This window comes from Protomyctophum parallelum (assembly GCF_964188405.1).
Source record: "Protomyctophum parallelum genome assembly, chromosome: 15".
NCBI lineage: Eukaryota > Metazoa > Chordata > Actinopteri > Myctophiformes > Myctophidae > Protomyctophum > Protomyctophum parallelum.
The window spans coordinates 47961601-47986513 of NC_139710.1; the positions used below are offsets into that span (position 1 = coordinate 47961601).

General features: G+C 44.9%; 2 protein-coding genes across 2 annotated transcripts in view; both read left to right on the top strand.

The window, feature by feature from the left end:
- Nucleotides 1–1999: 1999 nt before the first annotated feature.
- Nucleotides 2000–21030, top strand: snapc4 (small nuclear RNA activating complex, polypeptide 4). The gene is made up of 17 exons (XM_083783535.1): nucleotides 2000–2124; nucleotides 4635–4763; nucleotides 6398–6532; nucleotides 7356–7440; nucleotides 8154–8235; nucleotides 8787–8909; nucleotides 8996–9068; nucleotides 9194–9358; nucleotides 9926–10076; nucleotides 10724–10830; nucleotides 11054–11148; nucleotides 12274–12368; nucleotides 13542–13624; nucleotides 14149–16503; nucleotides 17314–18454; nucleotides 18804–19105; nucleotides 19732–21030. Exons 1-17 carry the CDS (start codon nucleotides 2002–2004, stop codon nucleotides 20080–20082), a joined length of 5595 nt encoding a protein of 1864 aa, XP_083639661.1. The 5' UTR covers nucleotides 2000–2001; the 3' UTR covers nucleotides 20083–21030.
- A 1471-nt stretch (nucleotides 21031–22501) lies between these two features.
- card9 (caspase recruitment domain family, member 9) overlaps nucleotides 22502–24913 on the top strand; it is a 32213-nt gene continuing 29801 nt past the window's right edge. The window contains exon 1 of the mRNA XM_083783821.1: nucleotides 22502–22690. Within this exon, the coding sequence (XP_083639947.1) occupies nucleotides 22559–22690 (132 nt within the window). The 5' untranslated portion in view covers nucleotides 22502–22558. The remainder of the gene's footprint in view (nucleotides 22691–24913) is intronic.

Below are 24913 nucleotides of genomic sequence, written 5' to 3' on the forward strand. Positions count from 1 at the left end.
TTTTTATTACTAGGGCAGATGGCATCTATGATGTAATGCTAATAATAATCAAAATTATGTGTGTGTGTGTGTGTTACAAGGCAACAACAACGTGTTTGTTGTTATTAATTGCTTTTGAATTATTTTCTAGCTCTTCATTTTCACCCATGGCCGGTTGGTGGCGATAATACACCATAGTTCGTTTCAAACGCCATTAATGACGCAGGGAGAAGAAATACGGAAGTACGGACAGATCGTCAGAATATTTATTTATTTTTCAGTATTATTTTTTTTTTCTTGGAGGTTATTATTACCAAGACAGGTTAACGTTTCATTCATACTCGTGCTTATTCACAGCAGCTCGTGCGGTTCAAAATGCTCCGATTAAGCCAAGGAGGAATCGCTAGAGCGCGGCGCGCGGTGCACGCTGGGCATTATGATAATGACGCGGGACGACGTTGTTGATTCGTCGGGAGGAAAACGAGAGCACAAATACAAAGTTTATCCGTTTATTTGGACTTTTATCCTTTAAAACGCTCCATTTCATCCCATCTATTGATCTATAAACCTTCTCCCCGTCCAACAGGTGGGTCTTGAAAGCACGAATCTCCATTTAAAAGTGACTTAAATAGCAGGCTAACGTTTAGCATCAGCATCATCATCATCGGCTCGAGCTGTCAAATGAAACTTTAAGCTTTATGTTATATGCTCCGTCCAGAGCCATGGTTGGCTCCATCGTACGACGGCGTCGCTTGCCGACAAATACTTGATGGGTATCACTATCTCATAATCTCCCTAAAAAGCTAAATTTATGCTCCGCGTACGTCGTCATGCATTGGAACATAAACAGGGAATCTGTAGGACTGTGTGTTGTTTGCTGAAGCAGACCAAATAATGTATAAAAGGATATTAAAGTGCAAAGATCAGGCTGAAATCCTGAATGTAACCATCATCACACACAGCTGCTGTTTTTGCCTTGGATCAAGACTGACAGTCAGTCAGTCAGTCAGTCAGTCAGACAGACAGACAGACAGACAGACAGACTATTAAAAGCATATAATACTGAGGTATACTCTGTAAACCTGCATATTCATATTGCTTGTACCTCGTACCACCACCATGATCTCTGATGGATGCTGCTGATAGAAGCATAGATCTATGCCTCGAGTCACACACACTCGCGTGAAGTGAGGGGCGCTCTTTATCATAGGCCTACATCATGACATCCATCATCTCATCCATCATCATCTCATCATCTTCACTTGTATCTTCAATGTTTGTGTTAAACCCGGAAAGCATAGGAGGGGCCCCTCAAACATCACACTTGTGTGAAGTGAGGGGCGCTCTTATCATCAGCCTAATCAAATCATCTGTGGTACACACACATATAGACACACAAAGCTGGGCATAGGAGGGGCTAAGTGACCCTCAAAAACAAACAAAAGAATACATGATGTTTCATGATTATTTATATAATGGCTGTATGCTGTTATGGCAGTCATAATGAGGCTATTTAATGTGAAAAAGAATCACTCGTGTGAAGTGAAGGGTGCTCTTATCATTATACATCATCATACATCATCTCATGAACAGCTGAATTTATGTGATTGGTTAGACGATTTGATACTTACTAGACGATTTGCTCGTCTAGTAAGTAGCCTTGCCGAGCCATGAGGCCCATAGGGGCAGGAGCCTATCTCCTGTTTCTGTAGCGTGAGGCAGCTTGATGTACAAGTACACCCCCTGGACAGTGACGCTAGGATGTCACAGGGACATGCTCGTCTATCACGTAACATTTCCCTTCATTGTCAATGGCATTTAATGTTTGTGTTTTTTTACGTCATATTTGAGGCACATATGACCTAATTTCTCCTTTCAGTGTCAATGGCAAATATGAGACATGATGTGGGGACAAAAGCTGTATATAGGAGGGGCTAGCTCCCCTTAACTATGGGTCTATTTATCTATTATTCATGATAATGTACAGACCCTGACGTATGTGTTTTTTCCCTCCCAGGCATCATGTCTGAGTCTCTGGAGGAGGAGAGACTAAGAGTCCAGAGACAGATTGAACAACTGGAAAGGACTTTGTCTGGAGCACACCACGACATGTCCGTGGACAGCTCTACAGGTACCCGTCTGTCTGTCTGTCTGTCTGTCTGTCTGTCTGTCTGTCTGTCTGTCTGTCTGTCTGTCTGTCAGTCTGTGGTTTTAAGATGCTTAAGATGACTAAAACCTTTCTGATTGGACAGATGATGATGATGATGACGATGATGAGGATGAGGATGAGCAGGAGGAGGAGCCAGTCAATGTGAGAGACATGCATATGCTAATAACAATGACAATAAGAAGTGTGTGTGTGTGTGTGTGTGTGTGTGTGTGTGCATACTTGCATGCATGATCGTTTGTGTTCATGCATTTGTTTTCTAAGTGTGTGTGTGTGTGTGTGTGTGTGTGTGTGTGTGTGTGTGTGTGTGTGTGCATACTTGCATGCATGATCGTTTGTGTTCATGCATTTGTTTTCTAAGTGTGTGTGTGTGTGTGTGTGTGTGTGTGTGTGTGTGTGTGTGCGTGCATGTAGGATGCAGCCTCTCTGTCAGAACAGCGACTTCAGGTCCAGAGAGAGATACAGCAACTGGAGAGTGCTCTGGGACAAGATGCCACCATACTGTCAGGTAACACAAACAAACATTGGCATATTGTGTTCCGTCTGTGTTTCATGGCCGCCTCAATGCTTTTCCAATGGAAGTCACGTGGTTTGACCAAACATTGACAAAGTATGTGCAATGTTTGACACTCGAACAAACCTTATTTCACATACGATATACGATATATTTTGTTCCACCACTCTTTAAGTGCCATGGACGACAAGACGTCTTATTGCCGTCTTTGTAATGGATGCCACGGACGACAAGACGTCTTTAAAAAAAAAAATATATATATATATATATTCTTTTTTTTATTCTTTATTATTATTATTATTTTTTTTTAACATATTTGAAAAATTCCTCTAATCTGGTGTACAGGTGATGACATGCACATTACATGCATAATATCATTACAAATTCTTTCTTTCTTTATAATGGGAGAATTGGCACTCAGAGCCTAAACTGGTGACCACCAGGTGGCGCTGAAGGAGATATTATCTTTCAACTTGCTGGGAATTTGCTGTCGCGCTGATCAGAATCAGTCCTTAAAACACAACTACAATCAAACACAACCATTGAAGATAACAATAGAAATCACATTTGTTCTGGCATGTTGAACATTGTAGCACATCTAAAGCTAGTGCTATAGAGCGTCGCAGTCTCGCCCCCTTTCATGACCACGACAGGCCCAGGAAATAATTCCCCATTCATTTTCCCCATAGACCTTTTAAGGCCCGTACAAAGCCAACTCGAGTTGTGACTGTTATGATAATAGCTTACTGATTCTAATCTAAGTACTTGGACCCTCGTCTGGTTCTGGTGTGTGACGACCCGGTTGACATTTCCATGGTTCGGACAGACGGACATACGGGCAGGCCTGCTCCGGGAGAGAGATTAACATGACACGGAGACTTGGGTCACATCAATACAATCACAAGGTTTATTGTCATACAGGATCATATATATGCTTGGATACTTCGTGTCCTACTGACGTCACTGACTACACTGACTAGACATCACAATCACTGCCTGCAGCACGCGGCCTTCAGCGTGCCCCTAACAGACCTAGAGTATGTTACAGTTCCGGCAGTGCACCTTACACATATATCCATACACATATATAAGTACATTGCATATTCACGTACAAGTACCTGTTATCAGTACACAGCCTGTTGGATATTACAACAGTGACAAATCATGATAACAAACACAATATTTTGGGCCGAACAAATAATTACAAAGAAGAAAAACAACAAAGTGTGACGTTTTTTTCTTCTTTCTAATTATTTGTTCGGCCCAATAAATTGTGTTTGTTGTCATGATTTGTCACAACTCAAGTTGACTTTGTACGAGCCTTAAAAGGTCTTTAAATAAATACTTTTTGAAATGTCTATGGGGAAAATGAATGGGGAATTATTTCCTGAGCCTGTCGTCGTCATGAAAGGGGGCGGGACTGCGGTGCTCTATAGCAAATTAACGAAACAATTGCTAACACATTGTCCACTCATCCAAGCCGGGCAGCCTTTACTCCATTGTATTCTTTAAATGCCTTCTTATGCAATGCATTCAGAAAAGCCTTTGTGCACTAAAATTAACGTGTCTTGCCTTCCAGCCATACTGCTTCTTGACATTTTTACCATAGCAATTCTATTTGACATGTTATGCTGTATATTGAACCTTTCTGTCTGTTTGTTTCTCTCTCTCCAGATGAAGATGATGACAGTGATGATGATGATGATGATGATGATGATGAGGTTAGTCAAGTTCTTCTCTTCTAATCTCTTATTTTCTATCTTTTCTCTTCTTCTCCATCATTCCCTGCTGTATATCCGTACATGCAGTCCTCTAAGTGTGTGTGTGTGTGTGTGTGTGTGTGTGTGTGTGTGTGTGTGTGTGTGTGTGTGTGTGTGTGTCTGTGTGTGTGTGTGTGTGTGTGTGTGTGTGTGTGTGTGTGTGTGTGTGTGTGCGTGTGTGCCTGTGTGCCTGTGTGCCTGTGTGCCTGTGTAGAGTGGAAGTGAGTTGGATCTTCCTATGAACACAGAGAGCTGTCTGCAGATGAACATGGTGTACCAGCAGATTCTACAGGAGAAACTACAACAGTTAGAAACCCTACTACTAGACAACAGACTGCAACAAGTATACAGCACACACACACACACACACACACACACACACACACACACACGCGTATAGTACAGTATGTAAAAAACGTACGATTAATCACACACGTTACTGCAGTGAAATTTGTTCTCCGCATTTGACCCATCTCTTGGAGCGGTGAGCCGCACCATGCGCTGCACTCGGGAATCATTAGTTGATTTGACCCCCAATCCAACCCATTGATGCTGAGTGCCAAGCAGGGAGGCATTGGGTCCAACCCATTGATGCTGAGTGCCAAGCAGGGAGGCATTGGGTCCAACCCATTGATGCTGAGTGCCAAGCAGGGAGGCATTGGGTCCAACCCATTGATGCTGAGTGCCAAGCAGGGAGGCATTGGGTCCCATTTTACAGTCTTTGGTATGAGCCGGCCAGGGATCGAACCCCGACCTCCCAGTTTCAGGGCGGCCACTAGGGTTGGGTGACGATACGAATACATCGTCAATCGCGAATATACGAATCCAATCGCAGAATATTTCTATTAGGCGATTTCTCGGGACGATTTAGCCCAATTAACATGTAAAGTGTGAGCAACATGTGAATCAATTTGGCCCAGCAAAGTAGTAACAGCGGCCGGGTGGAAATCACCTCCTCCCGTTATGTATAATGTATGCTCCCACAGTCCCCGCACTCAGCAGCATCGGGCACCGGGGCACGGCACTTACGGCAGCCGCCAGCCAGAGTAAAGGCTGGGAGCTGGGAGGATGTAGCCTACATGTTGTTTAAGCTCCGGAGTCCAGACCCATGCAGTTTAATAATATACAGTCACAACAGAATGCACACTGCTGTCTCGTGTCTCATCACAATCCCAATGCCTCACCCGTGAAGTCGGGGGGGGCAACTGTCTACTAGTGTAAGTGTATAGGCTCGGGGATCATAAGTTAGCTTAGCGTGTAGCCCCTACTGGTACTGCTGATTGAACTTCATATCCGCCTGTAATCTAAGTTATTTTTATTGACAACGCTGCAAAAATAGACAGATCTACAAGCTCTCAACGCGTAGCGAACGGCACTGCAAAAACAGGCAGGACGCGATGCCTTGAGAGCTTGTAGATCAGCAGCAGCCAGGCCGCAGCAGCTTGTGGGCTCCGCTGCTCCTCTCCGAGCCTCCGACGGACCGCCGTTGCGGGGTAGCAAGGGAGCAAGTTACCCTGGCTGCGCAGCTGCGGTGCAGTCTGCAGAAACAGACTGATCTACAAGCTCTCAACGCCTAGCGAACGGAGCTGCGAAAACAGGCAGGACGTGGCGCCTTGAGAGCTTGTAGATCTGGCTTTTTTGCGACCTGCAGTGAGCTGTTCTCACTTTACTTTTATGACACGAATACATCGTTAATCGGCGAATATTTGTCAGACGATGGGCGGTTGAAAAAAATTGGCATATCGCCCAACCTTAGCGGCCACTCTAACCACAAGGCCACTGTCTGGTATGTGTAGTACATGCATGTACCCATGCTTTGCTCACAGACACCCTGATGTGTGTGTTTATAGACGTTTTACTTGGTGACTGGAGTGTAAACATAGTAGCACACTCTAAGCTCTCCTGACCATAATCATATCATTATTATCAATAATATATCAATAATAATAATAATGTTTTTCCATCTTTGTCTTCTAGAGGGAGTTGGAGTCTCAGCTGACAGGTAGAGGACAAGCTACCCCCGCATCACATCCACATCGTGGTTCCAACCAAGCCAAACTGTTCCTGGGACGCTTCCTCAAACCATACTTCAAAGACAAACTCACTGGTCTGGTAAGGCTAGGGATGCGTACAGAGAACTGGTGCCAATTTGATACTGGTTCATGATTGATTAGTCAAGTACCAATAAACTCCTGGACATAATAGTATTTGAAAGACAATTCATTCTGAGGGCTGTATTTTGCGTGTCTTAAGTACCAGGTCTTATTACTTAACTTAAGACCTGGAGGCGTGGTCAATGCTCTTTGGCCACTCAGAATAGCCAAATGGCATTGATCACGCCTCCAGGTCTTAAGTTAAGACCTGGTACATAAGACACACAAAATACAGCCCTAAATGTTTAACAAACAAGCTTTAGTAGGGTGGGTTTGTCTAATATGCTAACAGCATAACAACATATTAAATATACACAGGCAGATTTGAACTCTTCAAATTTTGAAGATTAATTGGACCAATGTATTTCTTTGTCAGAGAAAATAACTGTTGCCGATTCCGATCAAATGACATGATCGGCCCGATTCTTTTTTTTTAATTAATAATTCTGTAAACCAGTTTGTTCAGTACTATTTCCGCCTGCATTGTGTCGTCAGTCACTTAACCCTCCGAACGCCCGGGGTTATTTAATCCATAAATTCATAGCGCCCAGCGATTTATAGCAGCGGAGCACATTTAGCGACGGACCGAATGTTATCCCGGATGTGGCTGAAGTAGCTTGATGTAGCGTTACTAATGTAGCGTTACTAATGTAGCGTTACTAATTGAAAGGGCTGTGCGCTCAGGGTGTTAACTGGCAGCAGTTCATTCCCTGACTGAATCAGTCCCGACTGACTGATTCTCATAGCCTTCCATTGTCCAATGAAACATTGTTTTTTCCCAGGGTCCTCCAGCCAATCCGGAATCAAAGGAAAAGGCCAGAAACATGACACAATGTGTGGATTCACAACGGATGAAACTGAAAAGATGTAAGAATTAAGTTAGGTTGACATTAGAGATGTAAGAACACATACAAACAAGACTACTATTCACACCAGATGATGTTAGGTGACATTTACCCATTTTGGACTGAGGCATTTTGGCTCTGAAATATATACCGTAATTTCCGGACTATAAGCCGCACCTTTTTACCCATGATTTGAACCCTGCGGCTTATACAACGGTGCGGCTTATCTATGGATCTTTACAGCTAAAGCAGAGCCATCTAAGGCTCTGAGCTAACGAAACGGCCACTAGGGGGCCACCTGCGGCTTATAGTCCGGTGCGGCTTGTATACTTACATATTTGGGATTTTCCCTAAATTTGGCTGGTGCGCCTTATAGTCCGGAAATTACGGGTATTCAAAGATTTGCGCCACATTTTCACGATTTTTCAAAAATAGCAGACCTACAAGTTCATAGCACGGCACTCGGTGCCGCGCTATGAGCGTGTAGATCTGCTATTTTTCAGCGGCTAAAGCATAACATAACGCATAACGCTTAAAAGACCAAAGGGGGTTCCTGCCTAGAATGGGTTAGAGATGAGATTATATGAGGTTAGACTGGATGAGTTTAGGTTACATTAGATGTAATCTCTCAAAGACAGATTCTGCTAACGGGAGACCAAGATCAAATGAGGTTTGGTTACATTAAATGACCAAGCAAATGCCCCTTCTGATGTCTGTTTCCTGTTTCCTGTCCAGGGGAGGGCTGGCAAAAGACTCTTCTTATTCATGCTGTTGCTGAAGACCGCATGAAAAGACTCATCAAGCCCAAACTAAACAAGTACAAATGCAAATAATAATAAAACTACTACTATTACTAAGGTCAGTCGTATGTTCCCTCAGCTCTGTTGTCCCTCAGCCCTGTTTTGTTAATTAGGGTTGAGACAGTCTTGCATGGCCATTGGCCGCCAGACAACTATTGCACAACCTCCGGATGCTGTATAGAGGTCTGGAACTACACCTCCCGTTTACGAAAATATATCTTAAAATATCTTACATTTTAAATTTGCATTTCTGCTAAGCAGCAAGCGTTATATGCTTAGATGATTGTGATTTATATTCCGATAAACTTTGCGACTGTAAAGACGAAATTGAAGTGGGGAGGAGGCTTCACATCCGCTTCATCACTAATATCATTTTCAGAGCTTCCGTTGTGCCACACTATGATGGACGTATTTCCTTGTGGGAGGCAACAGTCTGGCCACGCAGGACTAGAGTTGAGGGAACTAGTATATAGGCTATTCGTACTCTTTGAATTACTGCATGAGTTAAGTACATATTTCTGTCTGTCTCATCCTGTGTGAATTTCTTTCTCCGTCTGTCTCTTTTTAGGATAGACTATCTGACTCAAAAGTTGTCTTCGTCCCAGAAAGTAGACCCACAGCTGTATTTCTCCCAGCAAGAAGACATCGCGCAACAGATAGACCAACTGGAGAAAGACATAGTCGTGATAAAGTAAGACTATCTGTCGGCCTCTCTCTACCTGTCTTACTGTCTGTTGTCTGTGTATCTGTCTTACTGTTTGCTCTCTGATTGGCAAGGGCGCAGAATGAGGAGGAGCTGGTTGGTGATCGCTTTGACAACCATGACTGGGAAAAGATCTCTAATATTGATGTAGGTTTTTACCTGTCTGTCTGTCTCTCTATATTACTATATGTCTCTTAATACCTGTCTTAAGTCTGTCTGTCTTTCTGTTGACGTGAGTGTTTAACCGCTAATCTTCCTCTCCTTTTGTTCAGTTTGAGGGAACGAGGGAGGCTCAGGACATCTGTCGCTTTTGGCAGAACGTTCTCCATCCGTCCATCAACAAGGCCCGCTGGGGCCAAGAGGAGATCGATCGTCTGAAGGAGATCAGCAAGGAACACCAGGAGAGAGACTGGGACAAGATAGCACAGGAACTAGAGGTGAGACTGGGAGAGGATAGCACAGGAACTAGAGGTGAGACTGGGAGAGGATAACTAGAGAGAGAGATATTGGTAGAATGATTATAAGTCATTACGATCTGAAAACAGACAGAGAGCTCATAGATACATAGAACTCTTACTTTGGGGGTCAAGTAAGGGGAAAGGCAGGTGACATTCTCTAATCTGTTGAGAGACTGGGAGAGAGGGGTGGGACATGTTTTGATTGAATTAAAAAAAGGAACGGTGGCACAGATTTATTCAAAAGAATGCTAAAAGGATAATCCAATAAGCCTTAAGCTTTGGGTACTAATAAGCTTTAGGTGTTTTTTTAATGTTTGTAGCCCATTTAAATCAAGGTCTACCTACAAATCCACCTTGAGTGCCTGGACCTGGAATGTAATGCCTTTCTGGCATATTTTCCCTCTCTCTCTCTCTCTCTTAAGCACAGGGCTTGTTTCCATCGATGTCCTGTGTATTCAATTCAACATACATTTTTGTTTTCTGTTTATTTGTCTTTCTACCTCTCTGTCTGTCTGTCTGTCTGTCTGTCTCTGCCGCTGTCTGCAGACCAGCAGGACGGCGTTCATGTGTCTCCAGTTGTATCAGCGTTACATCTCCAAGACGTTCAAAAACAACAGGTGGACAGAGGACGAAGACGAAGCCCTCATTGAGCTGGTGGACAAGATGAGGATGGGAAACTTTATACCTTATACCCAGAGTAAGATTGCATTATACCTGTACTGTACAGAGTACGATTACGTTATACTTATATAAGGGTAAGATTGCTTTATACTTATTATACCCATAGTAAGTAAACTAAGATTTCACATATTTAATTTTTGGGCATGTCCGTATTATGGGTGACAGGCTGTCGGTGTGTTTCAACGTATTTGCTACTGAGGTGAAGAAACACACTTTTATGGAAGTGTCACATTTTGAAAACCGAGATTTAAATCCGTGGTTCTCAACCTTTTCATGCCGTGACCCCCAATTTCCCAAAATAATTATATTTATCTGGGGCTTCCCATTTTGTTTGACCCGGAGCTTATTTTCATAGTTTTTGCCTCCTTATATTTTTTGACAATTTGGCCAATTTTGTTTTACAGTATAGTTTGTTGATTACTTTTGATGCAGTAATGTTTTTTGTATGTTTGTTTGTTAAAAAGCTCTTAAAAGTCCTTAAATTGTCACTTAACTGTCATCTGAGGTCGTTGTAGAGGCATGAACAGTTTGTGGCTGGGGTGGGGCCTGTATCTGATGGTGCGCTGAGCTTTTTGACTACACACCCGCCACTCTTGTACAGTGTGATTTAATATACTGTAGTATAGGCCCTGATTGGTCGCGTGTCTGTTTATCCGTCTCCAGTGAGTTATTTCATGGATGGTCGTCAACCTTTCCAGTTGCTGTACAGATGGAATGGGGTTCTCGACCCGTCTCTCCGAAAAGGCACCTGGAGCCCAGAAGAAGACGAGGTGAGAGAGGCCGCTTCCTTTCAATAAACCAGCACGATAATATCTATACAAAAATGTGGATGGAAGCGTTTCACACTATAGAGAGAATATACATTTTAAAGCATGAATATTAATGTCGATTATTATTTTAGCAGCTTGCTTCCATTTTCAAACATTGTGTGTGGGTGTGCGGTGCGCGCATGTGTGTGTGGGTGTGTGGGTGCGTGTGTGTGTGTGCGTGTAGCTGTTGCTGCAAGCAGTGTCTCGTCATGGAGAGAAGAACTGGTGGAGAATCAAAATGGAGGTTCCTGGAAGAACTGACGGAGCAGTTAGAGACAGGTAGACTCCTACTGGATGGTTTCAGTCACACAGGCAACAGTTCGCTTGAAAGTTCCAACTCACATTCTGTTTGATAGCAAATAATAAAACCCTTGTTGGACAGCTGTTCTCACATGGTAAGACCCAACATTAAATGTCCCAAAATTAAACAGCTGTTCGCAACTTTTCATGTTGATGAATTATTTTTTCATCATCATGAAAAGTTGTCTTCAATATGATCATGATCAATCCCATGCTTCTTGCGTCGTTAAAGGACTAAACTTTGGTTTTTATAAACCAAGGTTCATGTTTTATGTGGTTATTAGAGAAAGTAAAAGATGGGTGTTCATTTTGTTTTTTTTTCATCTGATGCTTTCTTTCGTTTTAGCTATTTTTGACAGGGGGCCGGGGCATTCGAACAGGTGGCTAAATATGTATTTTGTTCTGACCACAAAAGATCACGGGATCTATTGAATGTGAAGGGGGATACTAGGGGGCTATTTAAAACTACATTATTATCATACTATCATCATCATCATACTATAATTCTAACAATGTCTGTCTGCCTGTGTGTGTGTCTGTCTGTCTGTGTGTCAGAAACACTGCCATAGCTCCTTACTGCCTGCACCAATCACTCCCACCTTTCACACAGGCATTGACCATATGAATATGGAGGGAGTAACAAAGCCCTTTTTTCGATTTGACACATTAATGATTATTAATTGTATGTATAGTCATATAGTATGTAGTCAATTACAAACGCACCCGGGCACAGTACCCCCCACGGCCACAAGGGGGGGGCAAATATCTCACAACGGGTAAGGGCTAGTAACTATAACTAACCATTATTTAGATCTACAAGCTCATAGCTTGTAGATCTGCTATTTTTGAAAAATTTGTGAAAATATTTGAATATATATTTCACAGCAAAAGTTTTTAACTCAAATATTTGCTTCTGGGGGTCCCTGAAACAAAATATTTTGAGATTGGGCATAGTTTGAGAACCACTGATATAGAATCATAGGATTTTAAGAAAACTTAGAATCTGGTCTCAGGTCTCAATGGGTTAAATTAATCTATTACAGATTGTTGACATGTATAGTAGATAGGTAACATAATACTTATGTATTTGTGTGTTTGCACTAGGTATCATGATATTCTGAAACCAGGAATTAAGCGAGGGGCATTTGATGAAAATGAGAGAAGACTTCTACTCATTCTGGTCCAGAAACATGGAGTTGGTAAGGGGTGTCGAACTGGCGCCATTTTTTTTTTTTTTCAACAGTGAGAAGCATGGGGCGCCCGCTGGCCAAGTGGTCCAGGCGCATGCCCGTTCATGATGACATTTGCTGCTTGTCTCTCCCTCTTTCCTGTTCGTCTTCACTTGATACTGTCAATAAAGGCAGAAAATCCACAAAATAAATAAAATAAAAAAGAAAACAGTGAGAAGCATGGACAGAGTGGCCCTGGATAATGACATCTCAGCAACAGCGTGGCTCTGTAACAGGTGATGTTATGAAATACGAGTCTGCTGCCTGCTGGCCAGGCTGAGTAGCGAGTGACAAAACAGAAACACAGAACGCAGCGAATGAGGCTGGAACCCAGGCTATGATTGACCTGCTCTGCCTTCTGGCTAGTCCAAACTATGGAACGCACTTCCTATTACAGTCAGAACTGCAGACTCCCAATCTTCTGTCGTAGTCTGAAAATCCACCTCTTCAGCCCGTAGCACTTGTCCTAGCCTCAATGACCTTGATGACAGGCGTATGCAAAGGCTCAACTTATGTCATTGAAATAGCATTTTATGTAGACATCACTCTATATACTCATAGTTTCATTATTTACTGTAGATGTTCCACTGTTAGACGGATGTTAGGTTCTTAGCTTTTTTATGTATTTGATGTATTGCTATGTGTTGTTCTAATTTACTGTAATTCTGCTAAATGCCTAAATTGTAATTGTGTTCCAAAAATAGACTATCTACAAGCTCAGCTTGTACTATTTTCGGAGGATGACACCAACCAAGCATAACATGTCTTGTCTTAGTTCTACTGGATCTCTTTTCCACTAGTCCATCAATAAAATGATAGTCTAGTTTATATTTGTTAACAAAATTGTTAATTATGTTTAGTCCTACTTTTAGTCATTATAGCTTAGTTTTTATTTTATGAAATTTCATGAAGTATTTTTGTTGAAGATTTAAATGTAAAATCTTTGGAAGACAAAGAAAAACGAACAAATGAAGGAAATGAGGAAATAAGCCTGTGGCTTAAGGTTTCAAATATTTCAAACGTATGCAGTGGTTTCTTGACAGCAATGTGAAAGGATCAAAACATTTAGTGTATCCTTCTAGCGCGTAATTGCACTTTTACTTGGGCGAGTTTTATCGCCACAACATCGCCCTTTTGTTTCAGGTCGTTGGGCGAGGATTGCTGCTGAGATTCCAAACCGTTTTGATGCTCAGTGTATGAGAGAGTGGAGGAAGTACAGTGGTACAGTAAGTACTGTAGGACACACACACACACACACACACACACAGGGCAGAGGTCGCGCTAGGATTTTAAATTCCCAGTCATCATGGCCAGAATGATTACAGTTTACCGCACATTTGATAAAAAATAACAGACTTAATCATGATTCATGAACATTGCCAATAACAACAGTTACAGCATCATATTTGGGACGGAAAACGATTTGAACGTAAAGCAGTATGCTAATAAACGCCTTCATCTTGCATAAGGGAATTGCGTGATGAGGACAGAGCATGATTTAAACGATTTAAACGCTTTCGACGATTTAAACGCTGGAGTGCAATAACGATAGTCTGCTTGCCTATAGGCAACCACACTACATTTCGGCTACTCACAAGTACATGGTCAACAGATATGACACAGCCATCTAGTTTCCATTACGCAAAAATCCACTTGTGCGTTGGGTAAACACTGATACAGTACACATACAAGACAGACAGACAGACAGACAGATCCACACACGGACTCACTTATTTTTGTCATCCTGTAGGTGCCCAAGAGGTCACAGTGGAAAAGGGGAAAAAGGCGTAGCCGGCGGGCAGCCGGCGAGGCGGGTCAAAACGCCGCCCCAGCCCCCAGGCAGAGGCGGAAGCAGACAACCAGGAGACGAATCAAAAAGGAGGAGAGTGACGATGAGGATGAGATCAGTGATGAGGAGAGCGAGGACGAGTCGCTGCTGGTGTACATGGACAGTGACAGTGAGGACGACAAGAAGGCAGTGAGACGGAAAGTGGAGGAGACACGGGAGAGACGGCGACGAGAGGAGACGCAGACACAGGAGAGACGGGCAGGAGAGGAGATGCAGACGGACGAGAGACGGGGAGGACAGGAGGTGCAAACGGAGAGCAGACAGGGAGAAGAGGAGGTGCAGACACAGGGCAGACAGGGAGGACAGGAGGTGCAAACGGAGAGCAGACAGGGAGGAGAGGAGGCGCAGACACAGGGCAGACAGGGAGGAGAGGAGGAGCAGACACAGGGCAGACAGGGAGGAGAGGAGGAGCAGACACAGGGCAGACAGAGAAGAGAGGAGGTGCAGACACAGGGCAGACAGGGAGGAGAGGAGGTGCAGACACAGGGCAGACAGGGAGGAGAGGAGGAGCAGACACAGGGCAGACAGAGAAGAGAGGAGGTGCAGACACAGGGCAGACAGGGAGGAGAGGAGGTGCAGACACAGGGCAGACAGGGAGGAGAGGAGGTGCAGACACAGGGCAGACAGGGAGGAGAGGAGGAGCAGACACAGGGCAGACAGAGAAGAGAGGAGGTGCAGACACAGGGCAGACAGGGAGGAGAGGAGGAGCAGACACAGGGCAGACAGGGAGGAGAGGAGGTGCAGACACAGGAGAGACGAGGAGTGGAGAAGGCTGTGCAGACAGAGGAACGGGGAGGAGAGGAGACGCAGGTGGAGGAGATACAGGGAGTGGAGGAGGTGGTGACGGAAGTCCAAACGGTGTGGAAGGTGAAGAAGGAGCACCCTCTCCCGCCCATGGAGGAGTGGCTCCCTTGCCCTAGAGTCGGAAAATGGGACGCGTTGAAGGGCTGCCTGGTGGCGCGCCCAGAACCCCGCTCCTCCCTGCCCCCCACCACTTCCGACAAAGGTTCCCCGAATGGGGTGCGCTCCACCATCGTGAGCCGCCTGGGGGTCCAGGTGGACTCTCTGTTCGGACAAGCCCCTAAACCACTGCCCCGCTGGGGACGGCACCGGCCCGATGCCCTGATCCAGGTGTCGTGCAAACACCTGAACTATCTGATGCAGAAAAAGGCCTCCTCCGTCACCGCCAAAGACGTCGTTGCTGCCAAAGACGTCGTTGCTGCCAAAAACATGGACCGGATGATGCAGTTCAGGCTCATGGCGGCCGTGACGCCGTGGATCGGAAACCTGCTGCTGCCCGCTCCCTGGACCAAGAGGAGCGACGCAGACCGCCTCCGGGAGAGAGGAGAGAAGGTGCGCCTCTCCTCCACCTCGGTCTTCCTGCTGCTGCTGAAGACGCTCTGCGTGGACCTGACGGGCTGCAAGGGGGCAATAGAGGAGAGGAAATCTAAGCAGGACTCGAATCGGACCGCTCTTGAACTGTTGCCATGCGTCACACAAACCAAACAACAACATCAACATCATATAAAGCACTTACTACAACAGCAACAACAACAACAACAAGTACACACATCTCAGCAACAACAAGTGACACGTCAACCATGTCCACAATCGCCTCAACCACATCTGCAGCTGGTAATGCAACAGCCGACGAAGAGCAACACTCCTCCTCTTCCCGTCTCTCCGTGGATGAGCCTCCCTAGCATACCTCCTCACATCCTCACGTCGATACCTTCCAACATGCATCTTCAATATCTTCCTCTCGTGATGCATCCTGCCATGTGCGCTCAGGGGCCACCTTTGCCGTTTCCTCACCACTTTGTTCCCCAGACCCGTCAACCGCTGGCTGGATCCACGTCCTCCGCTACCCCCGGCACCATGTCTCCTAATACCCCTGTCACCATGTCTCCTAATACCCCTGTCACCATGTCTCCTAATACCCCTGTCACCATGTCTAATACTCCTGTTTCCACGTCTAATTCTCCTATCACCATGCCCTCTCCTACTGCATTACAAGCTGTACCACTTCCTCACAATCCCTCGGCCATCCCTCCGTCACCCAGTTCCTCTGTCAGTGGCGCCGCTGCTCCCACAGTCCCAGGCCAACCGAGTCTCCCCTCTGAAACCACCAGCGGGGAGAGTGATCATCCCGACGGCACGATAATCACCAGTCCGGCTGAAACATGCAAGGGCAGGAAGCGACAGCGCAAGGTTACGGAGAAGGTCAAATGTATGAAGGAGGATGCAGCCGCCAAGGTAATTAATTATGTAACCTTGATGGCAACACATAACGGACATCTTGGTTTCAAAGAGGATTCAGTGTCAACATCTAGAATGAATAGTGGATTTAGCTGTGCAATTTACTGCGTTTCCCAGGTTCAGAAATACCTACAGACCAACTGACTACAGGTTTTGCTGGTGTAAATTCATCTTAAGTTGAGATTTTCCTTAACTGGCATTTTTTTAATTTAGGTTTTCTGAGCTCAATTGCACCCCCCAAAAAACTTTTAACATTCAGTACATTCTGTGGTCTGTGGTTTTCTGGCTCAAACGAGTGCTTTTCCTGTGGACTGTGAGGTAAGAGTCTACAATCCCATGTATATGACAATGGGATTTGCCAGCAGATGTCACTGTTGAGGCCTGTTTTCATTGCAGCTCAAAAAGCTTCAGAACATACAGAGAAAACGCCAGACCACAGAAAATCCACTGAATGTTCAAAGTTCAGGTTGTGTGTGTAATTGAGGTCATTAAACCTACAAGAAAAACAAAAAAAAGTGAAAATGTCACAAAACCTCTAAAAACATCTAAAACTAGCTCAGTAGATTTAATAGGTTTATTTATTACAAAATATTTACAGGCAGACATATAATAAGACAATAATTCTTATCAAAATAAAAAAAATCCCCTGTAAATACTCTCATAATTCTTTGACTATTTTGCTCAGTAGAGCGCAGACCTCCACATGTTCAGAGAGTGATACCATGCACACTGCTACCCAGGTGTTTCCTTCTAGTTGTTATGATAGCAGTCTCTTGACTCCTTGTTGTTGTTTTGATCCTACTGTAGATTGAAGCCAAGGAGAAGAAAAGAGTTACTCCTAGACGACAAAGAAAAAAGCCCAAAATTGACTCTCATCCTGACACGCTGCCTCCTGGCAAGACGCTGTGGAAGATGACGGCCGATGGACTGGTTCAGGTGGGCCCTGGAGACCTACCCCCGGGTTTAAAATTGCCACTCCCTCTCTTGACGCCACATAGGAATGTTGTCTTCCAACAGCTGATTCCATCCCCAAACAGCAGCAAGAAGACACAGGCCCCGCACTCTCATCATGCCCCACCGGCCACCAGTGTTCCACCTCGATCTGCCTCCTCCCCCCTCCCAGGTGGAATCCATCTCGGTTTGCTCAAATTCCCCAGCGTCCTGCCTCCACCTAGTCCTCCACCCGGATCTTCCGTCCAGCCCCGCCCTCCACCCACCAGTGTTCAGTCTCAAGTTGCTTCTACCTCCCTCCAATATGGATTCAGTCCCATCTTCCACCACGTCCAAATCTGTCCACCTCCGCCAGGTACTCCACCCGGTCCCTCAGGACCTTGCTTCCAGCCACGGCCACCACCACCCGCCAGCGTTCAGCCTCAAGCTGCCCCCTCCTCCTCCCTCCCGGTTGGAAGCCCTCACGGCGGTCACGTCAGGCCTCCAACCGGTCTTCAACATGGTCCATCCCTTGGTCTTCAACGTGGTTCATCCCCTGGTCCAACAGGACCTTCATTCCGACCACCATTTTCACCCTTGCGGCAACCGCGTCCTCCCGCCATGCACTCTCCGCTCGCCCTCCTCCGTCCTGGTTCGCCCTCGCCTCGTTTCCCCGGCACGGTGAACGCTGCCCCCACCGTGTCTTCCCCCAGGACGCCCCCTCTGCTCAGGATAGCGCAGACGCAGGTGGATCCCTCCCTGTTGTTCACGGAGCCCCGGGCGGAGGTGGAGCGGTGGATGAGCGGCCGTGGGGGGGTGGCACTCCCGGGTTCGGACGTGGCGTTGCCGTACCTGCCGCCTTTCATCAGCAACCTCCGGACACTGTGTGCTCTGCTCAAGGCCAAGAGGTCCCTGGTTGACACGGCTCTACAGACTCTACCTGGTCCAGATGCTGGTAACTCTGACAGTGAACCTGGTTCCATCTCAGACCATGATTACATCCAGACGGGTCAACCAGGTACACACACACACACACACACACACACTTTCATTAATAAATAAGATGCAATGTTTCGACCCTTGCGGGTCTTCGTCAGGAAGTGATTCCTGACCTGAAACATTGCATCTTATTTATTTTAAAAAAAGGTCGGTGTGCGGACTCACTACCTTCCTTCTAATCTGTACGCATTTCTGTTCAGCATCCGTAGAATCTTTTGAGATGTACGTGCTTCCTTTTAGGATTATATTTCTAAAAACTGATTGACCAATACAAAGGTCTGTGTGCACAAAGGTCTGTGTGCATACAAAGGTCTAGTTGACACAGATGTGTTGTTGCGTCTGCATCCCCCCCCCTCCCCGCCCCGCAGGTCCAGCTCCAGAGGAGCATGAGCGCGTGGCAGCAGTACGCCACCTAGTGGTTCAACGTTTTGCTGCTGACCCAGCCTACCAGCTGCTGAAGGCACGCTTCCTGTCCTGTTTCACTGTACCTGCCCTCCTGGCCACCATTCAGCCAGTCGCAGATCTGCCTGATTCCTGCACAGCCAATGAGGAGGAGGAGGAGGAGGAGGAGGAGGAGGAGCTAAGAGATGGACAGGTGGAGGAGGGGCTAAGAGGTGGAGAGGCGGAGGAGGGGCTAAGAGCCGTTGAGGAAGAGAATGTTGGCTCTGAGGTACGTCATGGTCAAAGACGAACTAGAATATTAACCATTTGTATAAAAAAAAAAAACATGTTTTGTTCTCAAAAGTGTTGCCAGTCGCCTATCCCAGAATTCAGACCATTTGAATAGTCCAATGTGAGAAAGGGTCTTTGTGTGCAGGGGTACAAAATGGTCTGGGGAAGGTTTTGTTTGTAGTCTCTATAGTCTTTCTGTAGTATCTCTGTATATCTCTGTATAGTCTATTATTTTGGAGTCCTATACACTTCCACCTTGGTGTGGTAACCTTTTCTATACAGCAAACACATTGTTGGTGAATAACTGATGTTTAAAAAATGTTGCCCATAAAATTACAGCAAGTTCCTTTTTCTTAGAAAGAATGATGGGCAGTAGTTGACGCATTACCTGCAATGCTGTAGTGTAGAACAGCAAAAGACGAGTATTTTATAGAATACTGCCTCTGAGGTGGCAGTTTGGTGACAGTGGTTTGGGATCTCATCTGTTTGTTTTTGGTGAGTCTTTGCAGGATTTTTTTAGAATGTGTGTTTGGCCGCGGACAGCAATCTCAAGCTCAAGTGATGTCAAGCTGACGTCAGCTGACGATGTCAAACGTTTCCGATATTGTTTTTTCTTTTTCCCAGAATCCCTTGCTGCTCATGCAGGGGTCTCCCGCCGCCCACTACTCTGGCATGGTGACTCGACACACATCCAGACTGCTGGCTACGGAACCACCGCCGCAGACCGGTCCAATGGATACCGGAGCTACGGAACCACCGCCGCAGACCGGTCCAATGGAGACCGGAGCTACGGAACCACCGCCGCAGACCGGTCCAATGGATACCGGAGCTACGGAACCACCGCCGCAGACCGGTCCAATGGAGACCGGAGCTACGGAACCACCGCCGCAGACCGGTCCAATGGATACCGGAGCTACGGAACCACCACCGCAGACCGGTCCAATACCGGAGCAGAACCGTAGCGACGGCAGATAAGAGCAGACTGTGGGTAGGTACAGGACCAATGAATGGATCCCATGCAGGCCGCAGTGGAGCATAGCACACGGACGCAGCAGTAGAGGCCAGATAAGGTCAGATGGCTGGGAAGGGGGAACCGTTATGTTTTACCGGCATCATCGTCATTTCCTCATGACGAGTTGTCAGCACTGTGGGGGTTGGTATTAAAGGTATTATATATTCGCTGTCAGGTGGAAACCTTGTATGTCCAAAACTTTTAACAAAAAAAAAAAAAATGTAGTTATTATTTAGTCACAAGCTCTTGTTAATACACTTGAATTGTTAGACACTGTCATACAACAAAGTAGGGCAAAATAAATAATTGAAATTGAATAAAATGTAATAACGGAGATGAGAGGTTTCTACCTGACAGGGATGTTACATGGTTCTTCATGAAGATCCCAGACGGAGATGTATGACCACCTTAGAGGTTTGTAGAATCTTTTGGTTCTATATTGAACTGTTTAACGCAGTGGTTTTCAACCAGTGGTCCCCAGCTAAATGAGGGAGAGTTGGTAACCAAATGGACCCTTATAGAACTCTAACTCTTGTAATGGTACCAACATCAATACAGCAAGAAAACTTGTTCAACAACAAAATATTAAGTTTTGGGTCTGAGAGGATACATCTCATCAAATGGTGGTCCGTGGCTGAAATGCTGAATAAATAATGGACTTTGATATGAAAAAGGTTGAAAACCACTCTGGTTTAACGGAACCCACGTATTTGTTTTTATATAAAGAGCCATAGAACAGAAGAATGTGAATGTGGTCGTGTGTTCAAATGAGGAGTTGTTTTGTTTTAAGAATAAACTCCCTGCTGCCTACTAGCACTATGTGATGTTGTAATTATAATAATAATTGTGATTTTGTCCTGTATGTTTTTATTTTGTTTACTAAGCGGTTAAAAAAAGGTTTGGAGTGCATATCGGAGTATTACAATACTATGTGGTATTGTACTAGTATATGTTTTGTTTCACAATCTTTATTTTTGTTGTTCATGGGTTTTCTTTTTACAAAAAAGTGTTTTGCAATAAAAGTGCATCTTTCTAAATCTGTGTACGTTCGTAAAATGCTGTGTTCTTTCTGCAGTATCGACTGCAGGTGTGTGTGTGTCTTAGATCTTAGGAACAGACATAAAAAATAAAGACAACTAACTGTTCGTAAGAATCCCTTAAAATAACTAAATTGTTTTTAATTCATTATTATTAATATCACTGTAATATCACATTTTCATTTAGTATGATTAGTATCAGGTACAACCAGGTATAGTCTGGTGACCACCGGAGAGACGGGTGACAGCCGGAATGTAGACGGCACCCTGGTGAGCAGTATGGGTTAGCGCCCCAGCCTGTGTCCTCCATGAGGAGGTGAGCAGTATGGGTTAGCGCCCCAGCCTGTGTCCTCCGTGAGGAGGAAGCCCAACAGCCCTCGGTGAGGCCTTTAGAAGGGCCATGCAAGCATCAAGCGGAGTCGCAGCACCAGTGCCCTGCGGAACCATTGCCTACCAGTGTCTGGTGCTGGGACTCTGATGCAACGTACAGTACAGGTCCTGAGCCTGGTGAGAGCAGGAGTGGACCTGGTGAGACGTAGGAGGGGCCCGGACAGGAGACAACCCACAGAGCCTATTCCTTCCATGCGCCAGAAGTGTACCTCCCAGCCCTGGCAGAGTAGTTCTGGAGTAGTTCCAACGGATTGTGTGTCCCTGGTTTTGCCCTAGTGGGACTGATTGAGGGACTTACTGGGACGTAAGTCGGGACTTGATCACCCCGGCTGGGTCGCCTGAGTGAGGGGTATGATGTTGGAAGACCCGAAACCCCGTTGACCTCAGGATACATCACTGAGGATACGTCCCAGGTGCATCCATGCGATGTATTCTTTTGTCAGTATATTTTCCTTTTAGTATAGTTGCTTTTTGTTTGTGAAAGTCAAATGACTCGCATTGATATGGACTCATCCGACTGCATTTAAAAAAAAATTGGAACACTGAAAAGAAAACCAAAACTATTTCAAAAATAATTATGAAATATGTGTACTGCGACATGAAATGTAGATCTGTAGAGAAAAACAAATTGAAACAGAATATTGTTGTGTGCGCGTGTGTACTGTACGTGGTTTTGAAATGTGTGACACAGAACAGGAAGTGGCTCCTAGGGAACGGGAAGTTTCTCTGTTCCCCATCAAAAATGATGCTCTCATCTCCCAATGATCTCAAAACCGTGGTGGATAGATAGAAGGGTGGATAGGTATTATCACTCCAACTAGTAGTCAGGAAGGCAGTGTGGTTTGGTTTGTTTGTGCGTGACGTGTGTGTGCGGTGGTTTTGTTTTATGTGTAGTGTGCGCTAGCTGTTCTGTTCTTGTGTGTCTGTGTGGTTCTTTTTGTGTGTGCTGTGTGTGTGTTTCTGTTTGTGTGTAGTGTGTGCGTTTCTGTCTGTGTGTGTCTGTGTGTTTGAGATGGCAGGAGACGTGCAGGCTGTGTGTGTGTTGGAGGAGGAGGCCTGTTGGCTCCAGTTGGAAGACTTCAGAATGGTGCTCATTAAAACCATCGAACCTTCACGCATCATTCCTTATCTGCGCCAGTGTAAGGTACTCCTGTTTTCTGTTCTCTAATCGCTGCTTATCCATGTTCCAATGTCACATATACTCCTTCTTTCATAATTATGCTCTCATTGCTCCTTATCAGTAGATAAGGTACAGTACGCCTGTGTCAGGTGCTCTTCGCTCCTATTCTCTAAGAAAGTAATCACTCCAATCTATGCCAATGTCAGATACTCTTACCTCCTCTGCTATCCTCTTCTCATCAGTCACTGTGCTTACCTCTGCCAATTTCAAGGTTCTCCTCCCGTTCTCTCATTTCTCCTTATCTACTCTACGCCAAAGGGTTCTCCTCTAATCACTCATCCTTATCTCTGCCAATGGCAGGTAATCCTCTCCTCTCCCATTCTTCTCTCATCATCACGGCTCATAATCTGCCAATGTCAGGTACTCCCGATCCTCTCCTATTCTCTCATCACTCCTTATCTACAGTATGTTAGTTTCACGTGCTCCTTTTCTAGGCCAATGTCGGGTACTCCTCTCATCGCTCCTTATCTCTACGCCAATGTCAGGTACATCACTGTATGTCTGCTGTATGTCGATGTCAGGTACATCACTGTATGTCTGCTGTATGTCGATGTCAGGTACTGTACATCACTGTATGTCTGCTGTATGTCGATGTCAGGTACTCCCCTTGTCCTTGTCTGGTGTCATTCTCTAAATCAATGTACCTACTTGATGTTCACACTACTTCACACAGAGCAGGAATTGTTCCTGACTAATAGCTAATTTTTCAATTTAACTTTTTTTTGCTTTTTAATGCTTGGACAAACACAAAATTCCAAGAAATATTAAAAGCATAGAAGGAAACTAACACACAACAACATGTAATATAACAAGCAGACACAATACCCAAGAAAAACTATTGCATTTCCCTTGACTATAACGTTTCACCTACCACTATGCATGATACCATACCATTTCACCTACCACTATGCATGATACCATACCATTTCACCTACCACTATGCATGATACCATACCATTTCACCTACCACTATGCATGATACCATACCATTTCACCTACCACTATGCATGATACCATACCATTTCACCTACCACTATGCATGATACCATACCATTTCACCTACCACTATGCATGATACCATACCATTTCACCTACCACTATGCATGATACCATACCATTTCACCTACCACTATGCATGATACCATACCATTTCACCTACCACTATGCATGATACCATACCATTTCACCTACCACTATGCATGATACCATACCATTTCACCTACCACTATGCATGATACCATACCATTTCACCTACCACTATGCATGATACCATACCATTTCACCTACCACTATGCATGATACCATACCATTTCACCTACCACTATGCATGATACCATACCATTTCACCTACCACTATGCATGATACCATACCATTTCACCTACCACTATGCATGATACCATACCACTGAGCACAAACAAAGAACAATGCATGTTGACCAAGAATGGGACACACATGACTAATGACCTTTAATGTTATGCTAATCAGATCGGATGTTCGAAAAAGTATGGTCATCATCTCGATCCATTCTGTGAAATTGTCCAATGCCTCAGTACTGTTCTACATTCAGTTATGAAAGCTAATTTCACATGCTTGGTGAGGGCAGTTTAATATTTAGGATACCCAATGCACATGATCCTGGACTGGTGGACCCACAACGAACTCGGTTTCCATTATGTTAATATACCAATAGTAGACCTCAAATGATGTAGCTTTTCACATTCATACAACATGGAGTGCCATAGTCTGTTCCGCTTTCTTTATTGCATCTCCAGTCCTCCCTAAGTCCAATAACTCCTATTCATATTTTTTAAAGAAACATTTAAATCCCAAATTGTGGAATGCACTTCCCATTGCAGTCAGAACTGCAGCATCACTCCCAATCTTCCGCCGCAGTCTGAAAACCCACCTTTTCAGACTCCATCGTGGCCCATAGCACTTACCCCACCCCCTTAGATAGCATTTCTGTAGACTTAGATAGCATCTGATATAGACTTATAGCATGTTATGTAGACAGCACTATAATTGCATTGTATGTAGTCATAGCACGTCATAGTACATATGTATAGCATAGTACTATAGATGTATAGTTTATATGTATAGCTTCATTATATAGATATTCCACTGTTACTTTCTTAGCTTACGCATGTTTCTTGATAAATGTTTTTATGTGATGTATTCCCATGCTT

What these genes read in the sequence shown, in the direction of transcription:
- snapc4 (XM_083783535.1), top strand. Translation starts at nt 2,002, where the DNA reads ATGTCTGAGTCTCTGGAGGAGGAGAGACTAAGAGTCCAGAGACAGATT. An exon ending in TAGACAACAGACTGCAACAA is followed by an intron (nt 4,764 to 6,397) that starts GTATACAGCACA and finishes TTTGTCTTCTAG; the next exon opens with AGGGAGTTGGAGTCTCAGCT. An exon ending in AGATAGCACAGGAACTAGAG is followed by an intron (nt 9,359 to 9,925) that starts GTGAGACTGGGA and finishes CGCTGTCTGCAG; the next exon opens with ACCAGCAGGACGGCGTTCAT.